We start from the raw sequence: 22,333 nt of genomic DNA, 5'->3' as shown, positions 1-22,333 counted from the left end.
TAGTATTCCTTTTAGGTGGGTGTTAATATAAGATATTAAATGATTCCATTAGCATAATACACTTGTCACACCATCAATTACTCATCTACTTCATAAAAAACAAACTGGATTATAGCCAATTCGTCATTAGCTGCTTCGGGGATTGTTCATATAATTTCTAGACTTGTTTTTCCTACACCTAACAAACGCATATACCACACCCATTCACCAATAACTGATAAATGCCCTAAAAAGACAGCCATTTTAGTAACAGTTCAATTAACTAATTAAAATTCAAAGGAAATGCCTTAGTCATCTCTTCCAAAAATGAGCAAAACAAATGCACTGTATATTCTGCAGGCAAAGAAGAAATGGTTTTTAGGTGAGCTGTTTGTCTTAACACTAATCCTCCCTGAATTTCAGGTCTTAAAAATACATGGGGACCCCTAAGTGGAAAGACCCCTAAGTAGCAAGCAGTGAATCCTGAAATCACAAGGGCTGCCTGAGTGCCAGAGGGTCTGAGCAACTTGACTCACAAATATGAATGAAAGGATCATCAAACCACCTCTACACAGTTAAAGCAATAAACGGAGCAAATGCACACCACTGTTGCAGCTACCCATGGTGATAGGCCACTGACCTGCCAGACTGAGAATATGGCAGATTGGTTATCAATAGTTTATAGATACCTCATTTAAAACTGCCCTTGAGCTGGGCGTGGTGGCACACGCCTTTAATCTCAGCACCTGGGAGGCAGAGGCAGGCGGATCGCTGTGAGTTCGAGGCCAGCCTAGTCTACAAAGTGAATCCAGGATAGCCAAGGCTACACAGAAAAACCCTGTCTCGAAAAACCAAAAACCAAAAAGAAAGAAACAAACAAACAAAGAAAGAAATGCTAGCTAGGCATGGTGGCACACGCCTATAATCCCAACAGGGGAACAGGCAGGCAGATCCCAGGCCAGTCTGATGTACAAATAAAGTCCAGGACAGCCAAGGCTAAATAGAGAAACCCTGTCTCAAAAACAAACAAACAAACAAATATCTATATTCAAAATTATTTACTCCTGCTTGACGGTAATTCTTTTAGCAACTCTTTATGATCCTATAGCCTCACTTAATTTGAATGGTGTCAAGTGGTAAAATCTCGTCTATTTGCCTAATCCCCACAATACAATACAGTCCAGAGTTAAATGTTAATTCCCAAGCCAAATCACCTAGGTTCAACTAAAGACTCTGCCATTAGGATCTCACTAACCTTCCTGTGCCACGCTATCTTATCTGCAAAATATACTATCTATTTCATGTGGTCACTAACAATATTAAATGAAAAGCATATTGGTAAAAGCAATTGGTGTGTTAGCTCAGAAAGTATTTTAGTTGCTTATTATCTACCAGTATTTGTCTCTTGCCAGCCTTGACATTTAAGATACTCGGGGGTGTGGAAGGTGAGGCTAGACAATGCTGTGCATTCTAATTTTGACCTAGAGGCTATAAAGAGTGGTTAAAAAAAGAACAGCCAGCCAGGCGTGGTGGCACACACCTTTAACCCCAGCATTTGAAGCCAGCCTAGTCTACAGAGCAAGTCCAGGACAGCCAGGAGTACATAGAGAAACTGTCTCAAAAAAAAAAAGCCAAGAGCATCCCATTCTATCTTACCAAAAAGAAGAAATAAGACTTAAGAGCAATTCTTAGAAGGTGCTTAGCTAGACTACTTAATATCATAAAAGTAAAAACACTACTCATTTCCCTTAAGTAAAGGGACATTCAGTGTGCTAAGTAAGGGAAAAATACAGATGCAACTACTTTCACTTAAAATGGTATGCAAAGCTCCTTTTCAACAATTTTTGAAGGCTCTAGGACCCTCCATATCTGCAAATGTACCTCATGCCCACATCAGTTCACTACTATGTTGTAAGAGGGATGAGACAGGCCTGTCATTCTACCCACTAGGGAAGCTGAGGCACTATGATTGCAAGTTCAAGACTACCATGAGCCATTTATTGTGCTCAATCTCAGAACACAAAGTGAAAAGATGTAGTACTACAGCTCAGGGGTAGAATGCTTGCTTAGCTCTATCCTAGTTAGATCCTAGTTCTATCTTTGACCTCCTCACTCAAAAAAAAAAACCCTGAAAATATATTAATATTTCTAATGGGGTGATTAAGGTGACAGACCTGCCTACAGGCTATGAATTGAATAAAAACACAGGATTGAAAGAGTACTTACTTCATATTTATATTTCTCACCAGCTTTAGTCTTTTTCAGTCTCTCTAAAGCTTCTTGGCGTCCTTTCTTTGATTTTTTTTCTCGACGAGCTCGAGAAGCTACAAAACTCCCTGAATCTGACACAGCTGAAAAAGAGTCGGGTTTATGAGATGTTATACAATTACCAGCCATCTTCCCTCAAAACCAAAGAATTGTTATATAAACAAATAACCAAATGAGTATTTTTAGAACGCAAAACAATTCTCAAAGCTCATGGCCACATATGAAGATCCTGTGACTCTCCAGAAATTTCAAGTAAAAACAGCTGAAGCCAGAGATCTTGATTCACTTCTCTGTAGCCGTCATAAAACTCTGACCACATAGGCATGGTGGCGCACGCCTTTAATCCCAGCACTCGGGAGGCAGAGGCAGGGAGATATCTGTGAGTTCGAGGCCAGCTTGGTCTACAAAGGGAGTCCAGGACAGCCAAGGCTACAAACAGAAACCCTGTCTAGAAAAAAATAAAATTAAACACTGAGCACAGGGTCAAGAATGATGGCACATTCTCTTAATCCCAGCACTCAGGAGGCAAAGGCGGGTGGATCACTGTGAGTTCAAGGCTAACCTGGTCTATACAATGAGTTCCGGGACAGCCAGAGCTACACAATGAGACTCTGTCTTTAAAACAACAAGATGATGATGATGATGGTAATAATACCACTAATAATGAAATAATAATACCACCACCACTGACCACAAGCAAATTGGGAAAGGGTTTATTTCATCTTAATCCAGGGGAGGAATCTTGAGTCAGGAACAGAAAAAAGAAACCATGAAGGAATAAATGCTGCTTACTGATTTCCTTTCAAAATCAGTTACCTTTCTTATATCTCCCAGGACAACCAACACAAGGTGGCATCTCCCATAGAGGACTGGGCCCTCTCAATCAAGAAAATGCCAATCTAGACCTGTCTAAAGGCCAATCTGATGGGGAGGCATCATATTTTCTCAACTGAGGTTCTCTCTTCACAGTGATACTACTTTGTGTTAAAACTAAGACTAAGTTTTCCCCTAGAAAAAGGAAAAAAAATCTCAAAATCATGTAGAGAAAATTGAAAGATGGATATCAGACTTAACATTTTCATCAGAAACAACAGGCCATGAGCAATCTAGTTGAGTCATAAGAGGATAATTTATTTGGTATTCCATTAATCAAAACAAAAGGACTTAAATAGTATCTATTCTTTGCAAAGTACAAGATGCTATGAGACAGAGATCAAAAAGATATAGTCCCTAAATTTCCAGAAACATACAATCTAACATGAGAAATGAGTAGCAAAGGGCTCTAAAACAATGTTAAACAGCATATGCACTAATGGAGATACACAGGAAGCCCCTGGAATGTCAGAGAAACAGACTGGCTGGAGGAACTTCAAAAGGGCTCAGAGGAATGACAGTATAGAACTGTAGAAAAATTCAAAATGGTTGAAATGTCCTTTGTCAAAATTACTGAAATACCAGCCGGGCGGTGGTGGCGCACAACTTTAATCCCAGCACTTGGGAGGCAGAAGCAGACGAATCTCTTTGAGTTCCACGCCAGCCTGGACTACAGAGCTACTTCCAGGACATCCAGAGCTGTTTTACAGAGAAACCCTGTCTCAAAAAACCAAAACAAACAAACAAAAAAAAATTACTAAAATACCAGAAGATCTTAATGTTCACTCAGTTTTTGACCCATCAAAAATTGCATCACAGCTGGGCGGTGGTGGCGCACACCTTTAATCCCAGCAGTTGGGAGGCAGAAGCAGGCGGATCGCTGTGAGTCCCAGGCCAGCCTGGTCTACAAAGTGAGTCTAGGATAGCCAAGGCTACACAAAGAGACCCTGTCTCGAAAAACCAAAAAAAAATAATAATAATAATTAATTAATTAAAAAAAAAAAGAGACTCTCCCAGTGGTGGTAGGGCTTAAAAAAAATTTGCATCACAAACTGCCCCCACACACACAAAGACTTTATCCACAGAATTAAGACTTTCATACACATGATAAATAATCAAATCAACAGTACTGCCTGGCAGCCAAGAGTTTAGGCTCAGCATGACTGCCATATATTTCTGTGAAATCGGGTGTTTTATTTTAGTTGATATTGATTAATTCACTAAAAGGAAAAATCACAGAAAAGGAGACATTGATAAGAGGCATCCTAAAAACATCCATGCTGGAACCTTTGTGACATTAAACTGTTTGACTAAGTATCTGAATCAGAAAATAAGATCTAAAAAATGTGCACCCAATGTTGGCAATAAGCTGCTGAAAACTGTATCTTAAAGGTAAAGTGTAACTATAGATCTTATTTTCTCCCTAGCTTTCTGGAAATGGAATCTCTGTAACATCTCAGCCTATTGTTTAACATTCACATTTGACTTCTAAATACATTTTCTGAAAGGCAGTAAGTGAAAATTAAAGAATACAGATATCTGATGACAATTGCAAATTTTTGGGTGTCATTCAAATGATTTAAAAAATCTTGAGTAGGGTTTCAAAGGATTATTGGACATAGCCATTAAGAATAAATTCAATGTATTCAAGACTTAACATGCCACAAACTCTCTGATCTTAAAATAGATTTACTCCATGGGCAACACTGTACACTACATAAAGTTTAAGATACAAATAAATACGAGTGAGACAGCTTCCTTGTCCCCAAGTTTATCACAGTCAACTAACACAAAATGACCTTAGACTATGCTCGGAATATAAAATGGTGCCACAGAAAAGGTAAGAGTGCAGTGGAAATGAAGAGAACAGTTAGTTTCATCCCAAAACTTAAGAAGGTTTCACAGGAGGTCTCCAACAAGCTTAGAAAGTGGAGTAGAATTTCAACATCATAAAACAGGATAAAAAGTAACAGAAACAGAGGAAGAGACCTGAGCCCAACTACAAAGAAATGAATATGAAAACTGTATCCAGAAGCTGAGACAAAGCAAGTATGGAAGCTAATTTCTTTGTAAAGAATACATAGCAACTAGGTCTGGAGAGATGGCTTAGTGGTTAAGAGCACTGAGTGCACTTCTAGAGGACCCAGGTTCAATTCCCAGCACCCACATGGCAGCTCACAACTGTCTGTAACTCAAGTTTCAGTGGATCCGGCTCCCTCCCACAGACATTCATGTACACCAAACACCAAATGTACATAAAAATAAATAAATAAAAGTTAATTAAAAAAAAAAAGAATACAGCCGGGCATGGTGGCGCATGCCTTTAATCCCAGCACTTGGGAGGCAGAGGCAGGTGGATGGCTGTGAGTTCGAGGCCAGCCTGGACTACAAAGTGAGTCCAGGACAGTCAAGGCTACACAGAGAAACCCTGTCTCGAAAAACCAAAAAAAAAAAAAAATACATAGCAAGTAGGACAATCTAGAGTCTAGACTATAGACATTATGGAACAAATGCCCCAGCTCTGCCATTTTTAGTGGGTGACATGAGACCATAGTCAGCCAGTAAAGCAGTGAACGGCTATCTCATTTTATTTCACTTTTTTCTGAGACAGGTAATCAGGCTGTCCTTAAATTATGACCCTGCAGCCTCAGCCTTCAAAGTGGTAGGACTGTAGGTATGTGCCTCAAACACAAGCTCACCTTGCTAAGCTGCGCAGTATCTGAAACTGAGAAATTCCTTGTATCTTCAGGGCTCACAGAGCCTTTGACCTGCTATAGCAGGTGTTCCTGCACGTGTATGCTCCCTCCCAGATGTCTTGTAGCTAGGCTATGTATGAGCATAAAAAGTAGTCTCTACCAGTGACCAACAGGGGCTCAGATTTTAAATTGGAGGCCAGTATCCCAAGGAAGGAGACATGTATTAAGTGTGCAAAAAAAAAAAAATAGTAACTATGACAAAACCGAAAATGTAAGGCCAACATAGCTCAAGGTATAAACTGTAACATCTGAGTTATCTTGTCATAGTTGGCAAGGACTTCCTCTCTGGCCCAGTTTTGTGACACAACAGTAATTAGTTTCTGTCTAAGCAGCCCCCAAAGTGACTTTCTAGTCCTACAAGATCTCTGCAAACAACATGGTATTCTAATAAATGTCTTTCAATGAAAGGAACTAGAATTGGTTCCAGTAGTTGTAGTAGTTCCTGAATGAATCACTGTGTGCCTTTTTTGATCATTAATCTCCCAATCTCTTTTCATAAACATAAGAGACCCTTTCACGCCGGGCATGGTGGCGCATGCCTTTAATCCCAGCACTCGGGAGGCAGAGGCAGGCGGATCACTGTGAGTTCGAGGCCAGCCTGGTCTACAAAGCGAGTCCAGAACAGGCAAGGCTACACAGAGAAACCCTGTCTCGGAAAAAAAAAAAGAGACCCTTTCATACTCCTGAAAGGGGGAAAACAGATCTTCCCCCATAAAGCTGAAAGAATTAAATAAGAACAGCTATCTTTCTTTATACTTAGAAATGCAAGAGAAACTCTGCGTGCACGTGTAAATAGATATGCTTGCGAGAGGTGGAGGGGTGAGTGTGCAGCTGTGGGATAACCCAACACATGTGCACATACATACACTCCACACGTCACACCCAGCCAACACGTTGGTCTAGCTTCAGAAAGCAAAACTAAAGCCGTTTCCTCAGGGAAGACTCAATGTGGCGCTACATATGCCTGTTTACTTTCTCCACTCCATGAAGACAGAAGCCATTCTACCCACCATGCCAGTGCCAGAGCCTGGCACAATGCCTATGCCTAGTGCCTACATAATAAATATTTGCTGAACAAACCAAGATACAAGGGTTGGGTTTTTTTTTTTAACCATTAAAGCCTCCAATGGCTTTCTATATACAACAGCTAATTACATATCTTGCTAATTTTTGCTGCCATTGTCCAGGTGTTCCACCTTCCAACACACACACACAAACACACACACACACACACACACACACACACACACACGGATTTTTTTTCTTTTTTTAATCTCTCTAATGCTTTGTAAGTTAAGTTTGCAAAAATAAATAAATAAAATAACCTTTAAAAAGAGTACCAAGAGGGAAAAGCACAACAATCTTTAGGTCTGCTCTAAGGGAGAAATTCCAGTCACAAGTTCCCAGCAAATACTTAATCAACACCATGACTTAAGAGGTGTCTGAAGATTACACAGTATCCTCCAAAGAGTGATTTCTTGATGTTCACAGATGGAGTACAGTTTTTTAGGGTGAAGAATGGGCTTAGAGGCAAATCACTGATAGAGGCTGCAGACTGTTCATGTACTCACATCCTACATCCCATTTGTAATCCAAGCTAGTCGACCCTCGAGAATAATTTGTCTTCAAAAAAGAGAGAGAGAGAGGCTAAGAAAAAGGAAACCTGTGATTTAAAAACTAGCTAGATGCAAAGGAAGCTGATTAGGAAGCAAGATCCCATTAATGCCAATGCACACTGAATGACAGGACATGTGACACTAGGCTAAGAAAGTATCTAATTTTAAGTTAGAACTGAAGTTAAGTCACACTTTAGTTGAACACCCTTAAAATCAGAAATCAGACAAGGCCATCTGCATTTTTGAATCCTACTTCGAGAAATAAGAGTACTACTCAGAAATGCCTGACAAATAGAGCATCCGACGTGCTACTCAACTAGTATTTTTTTTTTGCAAACTTCACCCAAATGATTAGATCTGAACACTTATTTCTATGCAGCACTTGAAAACCTTCCCCTAGAATCTGAAAATTTCTAAACATACAAAAGACAAAATACATTTGTATCTGGTGACAGCACTTGCAGTTCTCTCCTCAGTTACAATGTTAACAATTTTCCTGAGATTTCTTAGGAACGGCGGCACATGCAGGCTTCATCCCATCCCATCCCTCAAACCGACAGCTAACGAGGGAGTAAAGGTGAAATAGCTCCAGCCAAAAGAGAGCAAACCCTGCCAAGACAGGGTGCCATAAAGTTGTAACCCGCACGTGTGTGCAACTCATCAAAGAAAATGAAAATAGCCAACGAGAGTGGAGCCAGTCACAAGAGAAGGAAACCTCCCAGACAAAAGTCACTTAAGCGGGTGACCCCATAAGGAAAAGACCCGTCCCACACCCCTAGGGTCTCTGCCCAGAAACAGTAAGCTCAGCCGCCGAACAGACTCGAGGGGTGGTCCGGGAGCGCGCCACCTTCTTTAGAATAAAAAGCAGAGCCTCTCCGCTCCATTAGGTCGCGACCTCCACTTTCCCAGCAAGGTGCCCCGAGCACCGGCTCATGCCTCACCGCTTGTCTCCAGTTCGCAGTCCTCGCCATAGACCGGCGCCATGGTCAGAATGTCTTTCGATTCCGCGCCAACCAGCCCGAAACTGGCGCGGGGGCCGAGATAGGCGCCAGTACGAAAGCCAATCAGAGGCTCAGAAGGCTGCGGACTTCCGCCCGGAAGGCCACTGACGTGCAGCGCTGCGCCGCACCCCGCCCCCGACCTTCCCGCGGGAGCTTGTTTGGCGCCCTGTGATGACCCCCCAAAAAGAAAGCGGGAACCTCTGCGAGGCCCAAAGGGAACTGGAGAAGGAAGTGGTCGGGCCCTGAAAAGAAGCCGCCTGAAGACACTGCGCACGCGCACGCACGCTACTAAACCCGAAGGATGCGTAGGGAAGGGGGTTCTCTGGTCATGAGAGCTGGTTTTCTGCGAAAAATGGCGGACGGGCATAAAAAGGAGAGACACTGTCTCTGTAGGTCTCTGCTCTCTGTCTCTGCCTCCCCCTCCCCTAAGTGAGACTTCTTCACCACATACAATCTGAGTCCTGCCCACTACCTTGTCTCTCCGAGTGTGCTTATCCACAAAAACGTATTTCACAACGTAAAAGTATATGCACCATCTTAAGCAAATGGCTAAAGTAGCAACCTCCAAAAGCAATAATCTGACCTCATTACTCCTGATGTGATGCGTTTGAGAAACTAACAAAATTACTTTTGTGGTTTGGGTTTATTTTGGTTTGTTTATTAGCTTATTTCTTTTAAGGGAGTTGTTGACAAAAAACAACTCTCACCTCAAAGGGGTGGGACGGGGGCCAAGACTACACAGAGAGACCCTGTCTTGAAACACAAAAACAAAAAAACGAAAAAAGAAAAGAAAAGAGCTAACAAATAATGTTATGAGGGTGTTATTATCAATGTAACCTTGTAAACAAAAGAATATAACAATCAAAATTATGAAATTAAGTGTTTCAACTAGCAGAAACTTCAGTTACTACATTTAATTATGATAAACTTTTTTGAGTATGGTGGTGCCTTACACACACTGATCTTCCTAACTAACCATGTGAGGATACCAAGCAAGAAATCTGTGTTCTTCTATCTTTTTGTTTGTTTGTTTGTTTTGTTTTGTTTTTGTTTTTCGAGACATGGTCTCTCTGTGTAGCCCTGGCTGTCCTAGACTCACTTTGTAGACCAGGCTGGCCTCGAACTCACAGCGATCCACCTGCCTCTGCCTCCCGAGTGCTGGGATTAAAGGTGTGTGCCACCACCGCCCAGCCTCATCTTTCTTCTTAGTAATAGAACATGGACTTTCAGTTGGGTGCATTGACTGAAGGAAGAAAAACTGTATTTCCAAGCTTTCTTTACTACCAAAAAAAAAAAAAGGCAGCTTAGATATTTAACAAATTTCTAGATACAAAATATATGTGGCATCACTAGGGAGTACTGGGAAAGAACAGTGCTTAAAGGAATTAGGTACTTTGTTGCCAGTGTGGTGGCACTGGCCTTTAATCCCAGCATTCAGGAGGCAGAGGTAGGCAGATCACTGTGAGTTTGAGGCCAGCCTAGTCTACAAAGCTAGTCTAGGACAGCCAAGCTAACATAGAGAAACCCTGTCTCAAGTAAATAAATAAATAAATAAATGTAAGTCTTTTTTCTTTTTTTTGTTGTTGTTGTTTTTGTTTTTTGTTTCTTTTCTTGTTCTCCCCCGCCTCTTTTGTCTCTTCCTGCAACACAGATTTGATGGCTGAAGGTCACTGAAGCTATCTTGGGTCATGAGATGAATGGGGAAAAAAGTCACAAGTTGAACTTGTGGAACAGAATAGTAAGAATACAGGTTCCTAATGTCTACAAAGCCACCATAACATCCAACTTCTACATGAAAGAGAAATAAACAGCAATAATATTTTGAGTCACTGCACTATTTTTTAGTTTCCATTATATTTAGCGAAACCTATTGCTATTAAATATACTTGTTTTACTTTCACCTTTTTCTTACTCACTGAAGCTTAATAAAAATAAGTACTAGATGACAGATCCAGTTGTTGTTTGTTTGTTTGTTTGTTTTGAGACAGGGTTTCTCTGTGTAGCCTTGGATATCCTGGACTCATTTTATAGACCAGGCTGGCCTCAAACTCACAGAAATCTACCTGCCTCTGCCTCTCAAGTGCAGGGCTCCAGCTTCTTAATTTGGGTAACACCGATGCTGATACTGTTTTTCCATTGTGCAACCGTCTCTGGTGAACACCTGTATATTTCACCGAAATGGCACTAGCAGTTAAGAGCAGGGAAATAACTTTCATAGCATCCATTCATTCACCAAATGTTCAGCAAGTACCTACTGTCTTTCTAGCATTGCTCAGGGCCCTAGAGATAAGATGTTGACCAAGGATAACTTTCCTGAAGTTTAATTTCTCCTCCTGCAATTTGTATAAACTAGATTTTTTTTTTTTTAAAGAGAGAAGGAACCGGGCAGTGGTGCTGCATGCCTTTAATCCCAGCACTTGGGAGGCAGAAGTAGATGGATCGCTGTGAGTTTGAGGCCAGCCTGGTCTACAAAGAAAGCCCAGGACAGCCAAGGCTAACACAGAGAAACCCTCTTTTTTTTTTTTTTTTTTTTTTTTTTTTTTTTTTTTTTTTTTGGTTTTTCGAGACAGGGTTTCTCTGTGTTAGCCTTGGCTGTCCTGGGCTTTCTTTGTAGACCAGGCTGGCCTCAAACTCACAGCGATCCGCCTGCCTCTGCCTCCCAAGTGCTGGGATTAAAGGCGTGCGCCACCACCGCCCGAGGAGAAATCCTCTCTTGAAAAAGCAAAAAAAACCAAAAACAAAACAAAAAACAAACATGTCTCTTATAAGCTTAAGTGAAGAAAATCTGTCCCCAAGAGAATATCCTTGGGTGTTCAAAGAGAATCCAACCAATACCTACAACACTAAGAACAAAAATTGGGCTGTGAAGACTCAGTAGAGTAAATCCAGGAATTCTCCCTACAATTGCCAACATTTAGTACTTTGAGAACATAGTCCCAGAGACACAATCTCACTAACCAGAGAACCTCCTCTCTATGAGGTCTGAAATTCATAAGTATCTCTGTCTTGTCTCTCACTGTATTCAAGCATTAAAGAGGAAATTCAACATTTTTCCTCATTCAGTTCTTGCAGACAAAATAATTATGTGAGATCAGACTTTCTGGCACTAGTAAGTTGAAAGGAGAGGGGGAGATTTTAGAATTAGACATTAATTCTAGACACTAATTTGATAACCATTCCACATTATACTGTCAGTAACAATTGAGCTATTAGCTAAGCCCAGAAAAGTGGACAGTAACTTAAATATGTGCTGATCATGTAGATATGTTACTATGTTTTACGGCCTGTAAGAGTTAATCTTGAGCTGGGTGTGGTAGCACAGGCCTGTAATCCCAACACTTAGGAGGCAGAAGCAGTCAGATCTCTGTGAGTTCGAGGCCAGCCTGGCCTACAGAGTGAGTTTCAGAACAGCCAAGGCTAAACAGAGAAACCTTCTCTAGAAAAACCAAAACAAAGCCAGGCGATGGTGGTGCGCACATTTAATCCCAGCACTTGGGAGGCAGAGGCAGGAGGATGAATGTAAGTTCAAGGCTAGCCTAATCTACAAAGTGAGTCCAGGACAGCCAAGGCTACACAGAGAAGCCCTGTCTTGAAAAACCAAAACAAAACACACACACAAAACAAACAAACAAACAAACAAACAAAAACCGAGTTAATCTTGAAGACCAGAATATAAAACATTTAATCTAGAGGCTGTTTCATCTCCTTGGATGACTTCAGTCCTAATCCCCAAAGTTCTAGGAACTTCTGGACAGAAAATTCCATTTTATTGGGATGGCTATAAAGTTTAATTGATTGAGTGGCTGATTGGTTGATTAACAATTAAAACATATTTTCATGTAGATATCTTTTTATTTTTTGGTTTTTCAAGACAGGGTTTCTCTGTTTAGCCTTGGCTGTCCTAGGCTCACTTTGTAGACCAGGCTGGCCTTGAGCTCACGGAGATCCACCTGCCTCTGCCTCCCAAGTGCTAGGATTTTTAAAAATTTTTTTCCAATTTATTCATATTACATCTCAATGGTTATCCCCTCCCTTGTATCCTCCGATTTCTCCCTCCCTCCCATTTTCCCCTTACTCCCCTCCCCTATGATTGTGACTGAGGGGGACCTCCTCCCCCTGTATATGCTCATAGGGTATCAAGTCTCTTCTTGGTAGCCTGCTATCCTTCCTCTGAGTGCCACCAGGTCTCCCCATTCAGGGGATGTGGTCAAATATAAGGCACCAGAGTACGTGTGAAAGTCATACCCTACTTTCCACTCAACTGTGGAGAATGTCCTCTCCATTGGATAGATCTGGGTAGGGGTTTGAAGTTTATGGCCTGTATAGTCCTTGGCTGGTGCCATACTTTGAGCGGGACCCCTGGGCCCAAATCTGCCTATCATAATGTTCTTCTTGTAGGTTTCTAGGACCCTCTGGATCCTTCTACTTTGCTATTCTCCCATGCTTCTCTCATTTAGAGTCCCAATAGGATGTCCTCCCCTCTGTCCCAGTTTCCTGGTTAGTGAAGACTTTCATGGGACATGCCCCTTGGGCTAATATGCAGATATAAGTGAGTATATACCATTTAACTCTTTCTGCTTCTGGGTTAACTCACTCATTATGATCATTTCTAGCTCAATCCATTTATCCACAAATTTCAGGAATTCCTTGTTTTTAATAGCTGAGTAGTATTCCATAGTGTAAATGTACCACAGTTCCTTCATCCATTCTTCTACTAAGGGACACTTAGGCTGTTTCCATGTTCTGGCTATTATGAATAAGGCTGCTATGAACATGGTTGAGCAAATTTTCTCCAAGTGCTAGGATTAAAGGGGTGAGCCACCACGCCCAGTCTTCATGTAGATATCTTTATGAGAGAATTATTTCATTTTTTTAGTTGTGCTGTGTGTTTTATAACCCAGACTGGCCTTGAACTCCTGATTAATCTGCCTCTACTTCCCAAGTGCCCGGAGTATCTACTCCTGGGTCATATACATCTTAACTAAACAGCATTAATGTAACCAAGAATATAGAATGGAAAGTAACTGTCTTTGAGAAACACTTTTATACAATTTTAGCCATTTAGTCAATGCATTTGTAGCCTTTCCCCAAAGCCAATAGCTCATAATGTCCTTGGCCTGCTCTCTTACAGAACCATGCTTACTCCATACCTCTAAGTGAACCAAAATGAATTATTGGCCAGCCAAAAAGATCTTATGTGATAACAGGGCCTTGGATCATTGTGTGAATATGCAATGTCACCCCAAATAAATCCTCCCTGAAATAGCAGTATGTAAACCATCAGGGAAACTTACCACTCAGAAATGGAAAACTAGAACTCACCTAATAAGTATTAAAGTTATCAGATAGGGCAATAACATGGCTCAGCAGATAAGGACGCATGCTGCTAGGTCTGACAACCTGAGTTTCATCCCCAGAACCCACACAGTATTAGAGAACAGACTCCCATGTGCTATCCTTTGACTACCATATATGTACTGTGGGGTGCATGCGCACGTGCACGTACACACACACACACACACACACACACACACACACACACACAAAGTAAACAAGTACATATCATTTTAAAAATCTAAGATGGTGGGCTGGGTGTGGTAGCGCACACCTTTAATCCCAGCACTTGGGAGGCAGAGGCATGCAGATCTCTGTGAGTTCAAGGCTAGCCTGGCCTACAAAATGAGTCCAGGACAGCCAAGGCTAACACAGAGAGACCCTGTCTTGAAATACAAACAAACAACAACAACAAAAACAACAACAAATCTAAATGGTAAATATGCATTTCAGAGAAAGACAAAATGAAGATTTCAGAAATTACACCTGGCCACTATTCTATAAAGCATCAGGTCTCAGCCTGGCTGCAAATTTGAATCATCTGAGTGGTTCTTCCGAATGTCAGACCTGTTGAGGATGAGACTCCAATATACAGCAGATGCTAGGAACAAGTATCCTTAATAGAGCATTGCTAAACTTCAATAGGGTGGGTAACCTGGAGGGAAACATTCAACCAAACAAGTGCTTGGGCCCACCTTCTATCTTATGGAAGGGTTCAGCCTTTAACTATATCTCATGTTATTCGGTCATGAGGCTTCCTGTAGACTAAATAGTAACTGGATTTGTGGAAAGATTTTATGGAAAGTCAGCATTAACTTTGCTAGAAATATTACAAAATATCTTACTCCTGTTGTTACATATCTGTTATCAAAATAATTGAGTCTGCGAGGATCTCTGTAGTATACGATTTGGAAATGGAAAATTACTTCAATGCAAAGTCAATCACTGCTTGTCTCCTTGTGTTATCCTTGTGCTTTCAGCAGTAAAGATTATTTCTATTTTACTTCCCTTAGTCCTTGAGTACTTACTAATTTCTACTAGTGCAACAAACTTACTCAAACAGTCATGGCATAATTAAGAGGGGTTTTTGGTTTTGGTTTTTTTTTTTTTTTTTTTTTTTTGGATTTTTTAAAATAAGCATTTGTTTAAAAGATCATCCTGGAAACAAAAAACAAAAGATGCTGAAAGCAAGGGGAGGAAGATGTATGTCAAACAGAACTTTAAAGGCAAACCTCTGACAAGCTGTATATAAATTTGATGCCCCAAAATAAATAAATAAATAAATAAATTAATTAATTAATTAATTAATTTCATGCCCTTCAGAATATATATAAGTTATCATTAGATACACAGGAAACATTACATCTTGATTGACCTGTACTCTCATTCTCCTCCATTGCCATAAATAATCAATGTTTAGCTGCACTTTCTGATAACTATACTCAGGATACCTGCACGTTTTGATTCAGTTGGCACGTTCCTAATGCACCCTGTCAATACATACTTGAATTGTGCAGATTGTACATGTCCTTACGCTCTTAATTAAACTTCTCAATGTGAGATGATTGTAAATGAACATGCAGGGATTCCCATGCTTCTAGAAGAAGCTGGACTGCCCTGAGGGGTCTGGAAGGGGGTCTGAATTGCGTTCACAGCTCAGTAGGACTGACCCTCCAAAGGTACACATTCTAGACTGGTCTACTATCTAGACTGGTCCAGGCAGGAACCTGACTGCGGGCCACAGAGGTCCGGGCCTGAACAATTGGGCAGCTAAAGCCCGGCCAGAACAGTCCTCATGACCCAGCAGGGACTCCCATGCTCATGGGAGAAGCTGGACTGCCCTGAGGGGCCTGGAAGGGGGTCTGAATTGTGGCCACAACTCGGTGGGACTGAACCGCCAAAGGTTCTCAATCTAGACTGTTCCACCATCTAGACTGGTCCAGGCAGGAACCTGACTCCAGGCCACAGCGGTCCAGGGCAGTTAAAACCTGACCTGGCCAGGCCCCACAGCCCGGCGGGGTCTCCCACATGCTTGGGAGAGGCTGGACGGCCCCGAGGGGTCAGGACAGAAAATTAAACAGTGGCCCTCAACACAGCTGATCTGAATCCTCTCAGTAACATGAACAGGATCAGGCAGAAGCCTACCTCTGCATGCCTGGTGCCTGTGTAGGTCAGTAAAGGGCATCATAGCCTCTGGGACTGGAGTTACCATTAGCCACCATGTGAGTGCTAGAAACTGAGCCTGGGTCCTCCGCAAGAACAGCAAGTGCTTTTAACTACTGAGCCATCTCTCCAGCCCATACAGTACAGTATTTTTTAAGTTTATCAAAATTTGAAATTATTTGTGATTTAATTATCTAATTTAACCAACTGTGTAGCTATCTGAAATAAATTCTTTAACATGTCTCATGGTTACACAAAAAAAGTTTTATTAGCATACATTACTCATACATAATAATAGGGTTCATTGTGACATTTTCATACATGTATATAATGTGCTTTGGTCGTATTCACCCCTTAATACATTTTTGTGTCCCCCTAGCACTCATGCTGGTCCCCTTCCTCTTCCCAAATATGTCCTTGTTGTTGTTGATGATGATGATGATGACGATGATGATATAATAATGATGTTGCTGTTGTTGTTAATAAATTTATGGCTACCCATAAGAGCTCTCTCACACAGCAATTATTTACTACATAGAGAGTCTCAGGGAGGGGTGGCGTCTCAGGAGCTCTCCCAGTAACAGCAGTCAACTGTCTATGAATCTTTAGAGATGAGTAAGGCCACACACAGTCTTCCCCCTAGCAACAGTTAACAGCCTATAAATCCTTAGGAAAGTGGAGCTTTGTGAGCTGCTCCACTGAAAAAATGTTTTCAATGTTTCAGATATACACATGTGCCATTTGTTGTCAAACAATATATCGACCTCAAATTCATGCATTAGGGAAATATTCTCTGCATGAAATGAATATAATTATTACTTTGTGGAGAATATGTAACAATGAGAGTGGCTTTTAAAATAACCTGCTGTTGTTTTTAGTAGAGAATAGGTTACCATATAACTATGGAAGTTATATATCAGTGCGTATGCTTTTAGAATGACATAGCAAGTTTACTCTGAAGTGGCAGTATTTTCCAAGTAAAGCCTTTGTAACCACTATAATTTGTAATTAAAACTTTAAATATCAGTGTTACAATATGAAAAAAATATCTTATTTTCTTTTTTTTCAAGGCTTGACAGGTAAGTAAACTTGAATACCAGAGTACTAGGCATCACATCTCCAACAAATCCATTCTAACTGGGACACAATTATCTGATATTTTGTATGATGATATCACTAGACATTTTACCCAACTAAAGTATCCATCTCCACCATAAAATGATATTATGCCTCTTTGTCCACCCTGAACATTTATTTGTAGTTATGCTTTCGACAAAATAACAATAATCTTCAAAAGGTTCACTTTTTATTAAATATTTTTTTTATTTTTTACATAACATTTATATCATTACACATATAAACAATAAACTACTTAGAGCAAGAAGAACCATGAAACAATCTGGAATTATATAAATGTTACATTCCTAGTGTTTTGGCTATTTGTATTTGACAGCCTTGAAGAAAACATCTTTCCTATATTGGTCCATCTAAAATTCTGAATGCAAATCAATCTCCATCGCATCTTGTCATTATCAACTTAAAACATCTATCTAGACTTAAAAACATCTTAACCCCTAAACAACTAAGCTTCATTGTAAAACTAAACTACCTGGTCCTCAACCCCATCAGAGACTTGAGAAGGAATAAACTTGGTTACCTGAGTATGCCGGGAGTGCAGGCTAGTAGCTTTCCAAATGAGAAGATGACAGAGACAGTTTGCTACCTGAATAGTCACTCCAAAATCTCTATAATATTGGAGTAAAAGGTTCATTTTTAATATCTAATATTTGCCAATGTGAGCTATTTAACCATACCTAGTTACTAAATACATGCTAAGTATCTTTGCACATGTCAACTTTTAGATTATAGTGACAGGAAATCAAAAAATCAAAGTCATCCTCAGCTACATAGAGAGTACCAAGCAAGCTGGGAGTACATCAGACTAGGTTTTTTAAGAAGTAAAAATAAAGAGTTCAATGTAAATTCAAAACAATGAAAATGCTGTAAGAAAACAGGAGAAACACCCCAGGACACCAGACTGGATAAGACTTCTCATTACTTTTTAGACAAAACCCTGAAAATACAAGAAAGAAAAGATAACAGACAATTGGAGGCAGGTGTGATGGTGACTAACTAGCTATAGCCAGCACTCCAAAGCCAGAGGTAGAATGAGTTAAGAGTTCATAGTCAGCCTGGACTACTTATTGAAAGCCTGTCTCAAAACAAAAACAAAACAGCAACAATAAAATAGGTAAAACAGGGTAGCATCCTATCAATTCTGTCCAATGATTCTACAAACACCAAAACTCTCAGAGGTTAAAGTCATTTCAGTTTAATATTTTCCCCCCAAAGAGGCCATCTTACAATGAAAGTGGCTTTATAAGAAATCACATGTAAGCTTATATCTTCCTAGCTTCCATACATTTCTCTTTCCAAATATTATGTAATGAATATTAGCATCTTTATAATCAGTAAGAAGAATGTTTAGTTTGAGATTAGTATAAGATACTGAGGATGGAACCCAAGTCTTTAAACATGTTAGGCAAATGTCTTTGTTTATGGGGCGATTCACATATGCACTGATACATCAATACTAATTTTGGAAGGATTAGGAATTAAATTTGGAAGGTAAAATATGTCAACATGTAGCTGTTAATAACTAAGAAAGAGGCATGACAGAATGAACCAGTGACTTGGAATGATGTTTCAGGAAGAGTTCACTGGAGCAAACCCTCTGCCACATGTTCCATCACAACTGCAAATGGGAAAATAAAAAAGGTGGCATGAGTCTCTTGGAGATGGTCAAGAAAAGGCTCCTGTCTGGATCCAGACACTCCTGCCTGCATAGCTTCTCCCCTGGCCAGAGTTGCCAAGGATGATCCCTTCGGTTTCTGAGCCACACCATAATCTCTATCCCAGTGCCTGCTCCCATTAGGTCAGCAAGGTGCCCCCGCCCAAACCCCTGGACCCTCTCACCCCACCCCTTGCTGCTGTGCTTTGTGATGTCATTGCAGCTCTGCAGCCACTTGTAGCCGAGGAAGGTCTTGCTGACCAATCAGGACTCAGGGGTGTGGCCCTCCATTGTTGTGGGTGGGTTCATAAGCAGGTGCCTCTGAGGTCTAGGCCAGATCACCCTAGGCTTCAGTATGGGGAAGGTAACCAAGAACTCACAAGATCCTACCACAGATGCCGCCGAGCCATCGACTTCAAGTGCCACGTCCCCAAAAGCCAATACTCGCCGCAGTCAGCCCAAAACAAAAACAGCTGGCAAGACAGGTGGTAAGACGCTTGGTCTGTCCAATTCCAAAGGCAGTGGGAAGGTAAGAAGGCCCAAGCTAAGGCTATGCCTTTCTCCAGTGATTTCCCTTCCCTAGAACTCCTAACCCTCTCTTGGCCTGGCATTAACCCCTTTCTCACCCCATAGCCCTCCTACATGTCCCCTCCATGTATTCCACCTTTCGAAGACTCGCATGCCATTGTCACTTTACTCTGTTGTCTTTTGCAGGTGCAAAAGGCTACCACGAAGGGCAAGAAAACCCCACCACGGTGCCCAAAAAGAAAGGCCGTTGAGAAAACTACAACTCCCACAAAAGAGGCTGAAACAGCCCAGGAAGAAGTACTATTCGGTCACTACCGCCGCATGATGGACAAAATGGCTACTGATACTGAGACAGATGCAGACCACAGCAGCTTAGACCTTTCTAGTGCTCCAACAAGTGACCTGGAAGACCTGTAAAGCCAATAGGCTCAGAATGCCACCGGAGACCTAGAAATCTGCTCAAAGGTCTGGCAGCTGAGCAACATCAAACTGTGTAGGCTGACTATTTACTGCACTGTACTTTGATGCTGATGAAAATAAAAATCAATCTGATGTGAAAACGATGTTTCCCTGAGAATCTCTGATGGAGCAAGGAAGAAAGGAATGGGAAAAAGAAGGGGCTGGGAAGGAGGAGGGATAGGAGGGAAGAAGGAAGTAACACGGGCATACCGGAAACAGGGAATAGTGGGCCCTGCAGGAGTAAGAGCCAGCCAAGCAAATCCAATGTCCATCAGACACTAGATGATTAAGACTGAGCTAGAGCTAGCCTGGAGCACTGCAGACAGCCTTCCTCCTGATGCTTTATCTCACAGGCCAGGGATGAAAAGGGTTGGACATTTCTCGGGGGGGGGGGGGCAGCTGGAGAAGGGGCTGCATATATGTGAATGTGCAGGTGTTTATGTTCATATCCATGCATGGATAGGCCAGAACCAATTCAGCTAGGCTCACTGGCCAGCAACCTTTGGGATTCACCTGTCACCACTCCACAATGCTAGGTTACAGGCATGCTGCTTCTGGGTGCTGGGGGTTTGAATTCAAGTCCTTATGTATATAGAGCAAATGCTCTCACCTCCTGGGCCATTTTCCCAGCCCTATGGGGCTTGTTGGGGGTTGGACTGGTGGTACGTATTCTAATGCTAATGACTGGCCTGCAAGATCTGGTTGCTGCCCAGCACATTTTCACTACAACTCTCCTTGTTGAGTAAGCCTTGCTCTACCTAATTTAAAGTTGGGTGGTTAATAAAAAATGCTGAAATATGGGATTGAGACATGGAAAGGAATCCCTCAATGTACATTTTTCTAAAACTAACCTTCCCAAAGCACATCCATGATAGAGGAACAGGTTCTCACGTCTACTCGCCCTTTTATAAGTTGGCCTTTCTAAATTTTCTAGAAGGTGCCCCCAATGTAAAATGTATAGGATATTAATGAGGGGAAATTTCAAATTCAGTGCACACTGGCACCAGTGAATGGAAAGTAGCAGACCTTAAAGGCATAGTACTGCATTACTTTTCAAGTAAAGTTATTTCAAGTCTTTGCTTTCAGCAAAATTAAAGAAGGATCAGAAATGGAGTTGTCAGCTATTAGATGTTTCTTAGTTTCTGTGTTTGTTTGCAGTACTGGATATTGATTATAGAGCTTTGTGGATGCCAGGCAAGCACTTTATCACTAACATGTACCCTAGCTCATTGTCACTGTTTTTAAAGACTGGGTCTTATTCTATAATTTTGGCTGGCCTGGAACTTGCTATGGAGACCAAGCTGACCTCAGACTCAGAGATCCTTCTGGATACTACTAGCACTACTGGTTATACCACTAAGGAAATTTCTTTCCCTCCCTGAGCAGTCATTAACTGCATAGAGATCCTCAGGGAGAATTAGACACCATGAGCCCCTCCCTAATAGCAGTTAACTATCTATACATCTCTGAAGATGAGGGAAGCCACATAAGCTCCTCCCCCACCATGCAGGCCCTAACTTTTTATTTTGAAATAGCATCTCAGTAACTTGCCAGTGCTGCCTTCAACCAGGAAATCAATGAACTCATAATCCCTCTGACTCAGCCTCCTGAGTAGCTAAGGCTGCAGGCCTGGGCCACCACACCAAGACAATAATAATAATAATAATAATAATAATAATAATAATAATAATTTTATGATAAATTACCATGGATATTTGAAATCTAACAAGGGGGAGAAGTCAGAGAATTAAGTGATGTACTACAAACAAAATATTTTTGTTTGTTTTCAATTGGTTTGGTTTGGTTTTTGAGACAGGATCATGCTATATAGACAAGGTTGGCCTACAAGTCATGATGCTCCTGCCTCTGCCTAAGCAGTTTTAAGTTTATAGGTTTATGTCACCATCCTCAACTCAAGAAAAATGGTCCAACTCCAGTTGTTCTTTAGTTTTTGTTATTTGTGTATTTGTATAACTCTGTGTGTGTGCGCGTGCATGTGTGCGTGAGAGAGAGAGAGAGAGAGAGAGAGAGAGAGAGAGAGAGAGAGAGAGAGGTGTTGTCTCCCAAAAGCTCGAGTTTCAGGTAGTTGTGAGCTGCCTGATGTGGGTGTGGGGAATCAAACTCTGGTCCTCTGCAAGAAAAATGTGTGGAATGACCTTGAGGAGTTCCAAGGTGGCAGCACCTATCACACACTGTATCTGATCTACTGCACGGAGACCAGGGACCTGACTGGAGCCACAGACTGCTAGAATTAAAGGACACTAGGTGAGTGGGGTCCTGCACAGTGCAGACCACAGATGGGCCTGGCCCAGGGTCAAGCAGGGCCAAGGCCCAGCAGGATCTCCCATGCTCTTGAGATGGATTGGACATCTCTGAGGTGTCTATATTCTGGTCTGAAAGGTAGCCACAACTCAGTGGGTCAGATCTGGGAAGGGACTTGGTGGCAGGACTAGAGAGAAGTGCAGGCAACTGAGAGCAACTAGCCCAGCCAGAGCACTCACCACCTGCAGTCTGGGCCCTAATACAGCTGGTCTGAATCACAGCAGTAGTGTGAAAGGGACCAGG

The 22,333-nt window shown here is 41.5% G+C and overlaps 2 protein-coding genes across 6 annotated transcripts in view; one reads left to right on the top strand and one right to left on the bottom strand.

Annotated features, from left to right (window-relative positions):
* Positions 1-8,586, bottom strand: part of POLA1 (DNA polymerase alpha 1, catalytic subunit) — a 308,989-nt gene extending 300,403 nt beyond the window's left edge. For all 5 annotated transcript variants that reach the window (XR_014780622.1, XM_084789335.1, XM_084789337.1 and 2 more), the window contains exons 1-2: positions 8,434-8,586; positions 2,206-2,330 (exon numbers count right to left, since the gene is read on the bottom strand). Coding sequence is in view for 4 of the 5 variants with exons in the window: in XM_084789335.1 (XP_084645461.1) it covers positions 2,206-2,330; positions 8,434-8,476 (168 nt within the window). In the remaining variant the exon portion in view is untranslated. The remainder of the gene's footprint in view (positions 1-2,205; positions 2,331-8,433) is intronic.
* A 10,516-nt stretch (positions 8,587-19,102) lies between these two features.
* On the top strand, positions 19,103-19,808 carry LOC311601612 (uncharacterized protein). Its single transcript, XM_084789165.1, has 2 exons — positions 19,103-19,310; positions 19,496-19,808. The coding sequence occupies exons 1-2, from the start codon at positions 19,137-19,139 to the stop codon at positions 19,724-19,726; spliced, it is 405 nt and encodes a 134-aa protein (XP_084645291.1). The 5' UTR covers positions 19,103-19,136; the 3' UTR covers positions 19,727-19,808.
* The last annotated feature ends 2,525 nt before the right edge of the window (positions 19,809-22,333 follow it).

The sequence above is a fragment of the Acomys minous genome, assembly GCF_964271855.1.
Source record: "Acomys minous genome assembly, chromosome: 7".
Taxonomy (NCBI): domain Eukaryota; kingdom Metazoa; phylum Chordata; class Mammalia; order Rodentia; family Muridae; genus Acomys; species Acomys minous.
The sequence above is the reverse complement of the archived record's forward strand: the minus strand, read 5'-3'. Positions and strand labels throughout refer to the sequence as shown.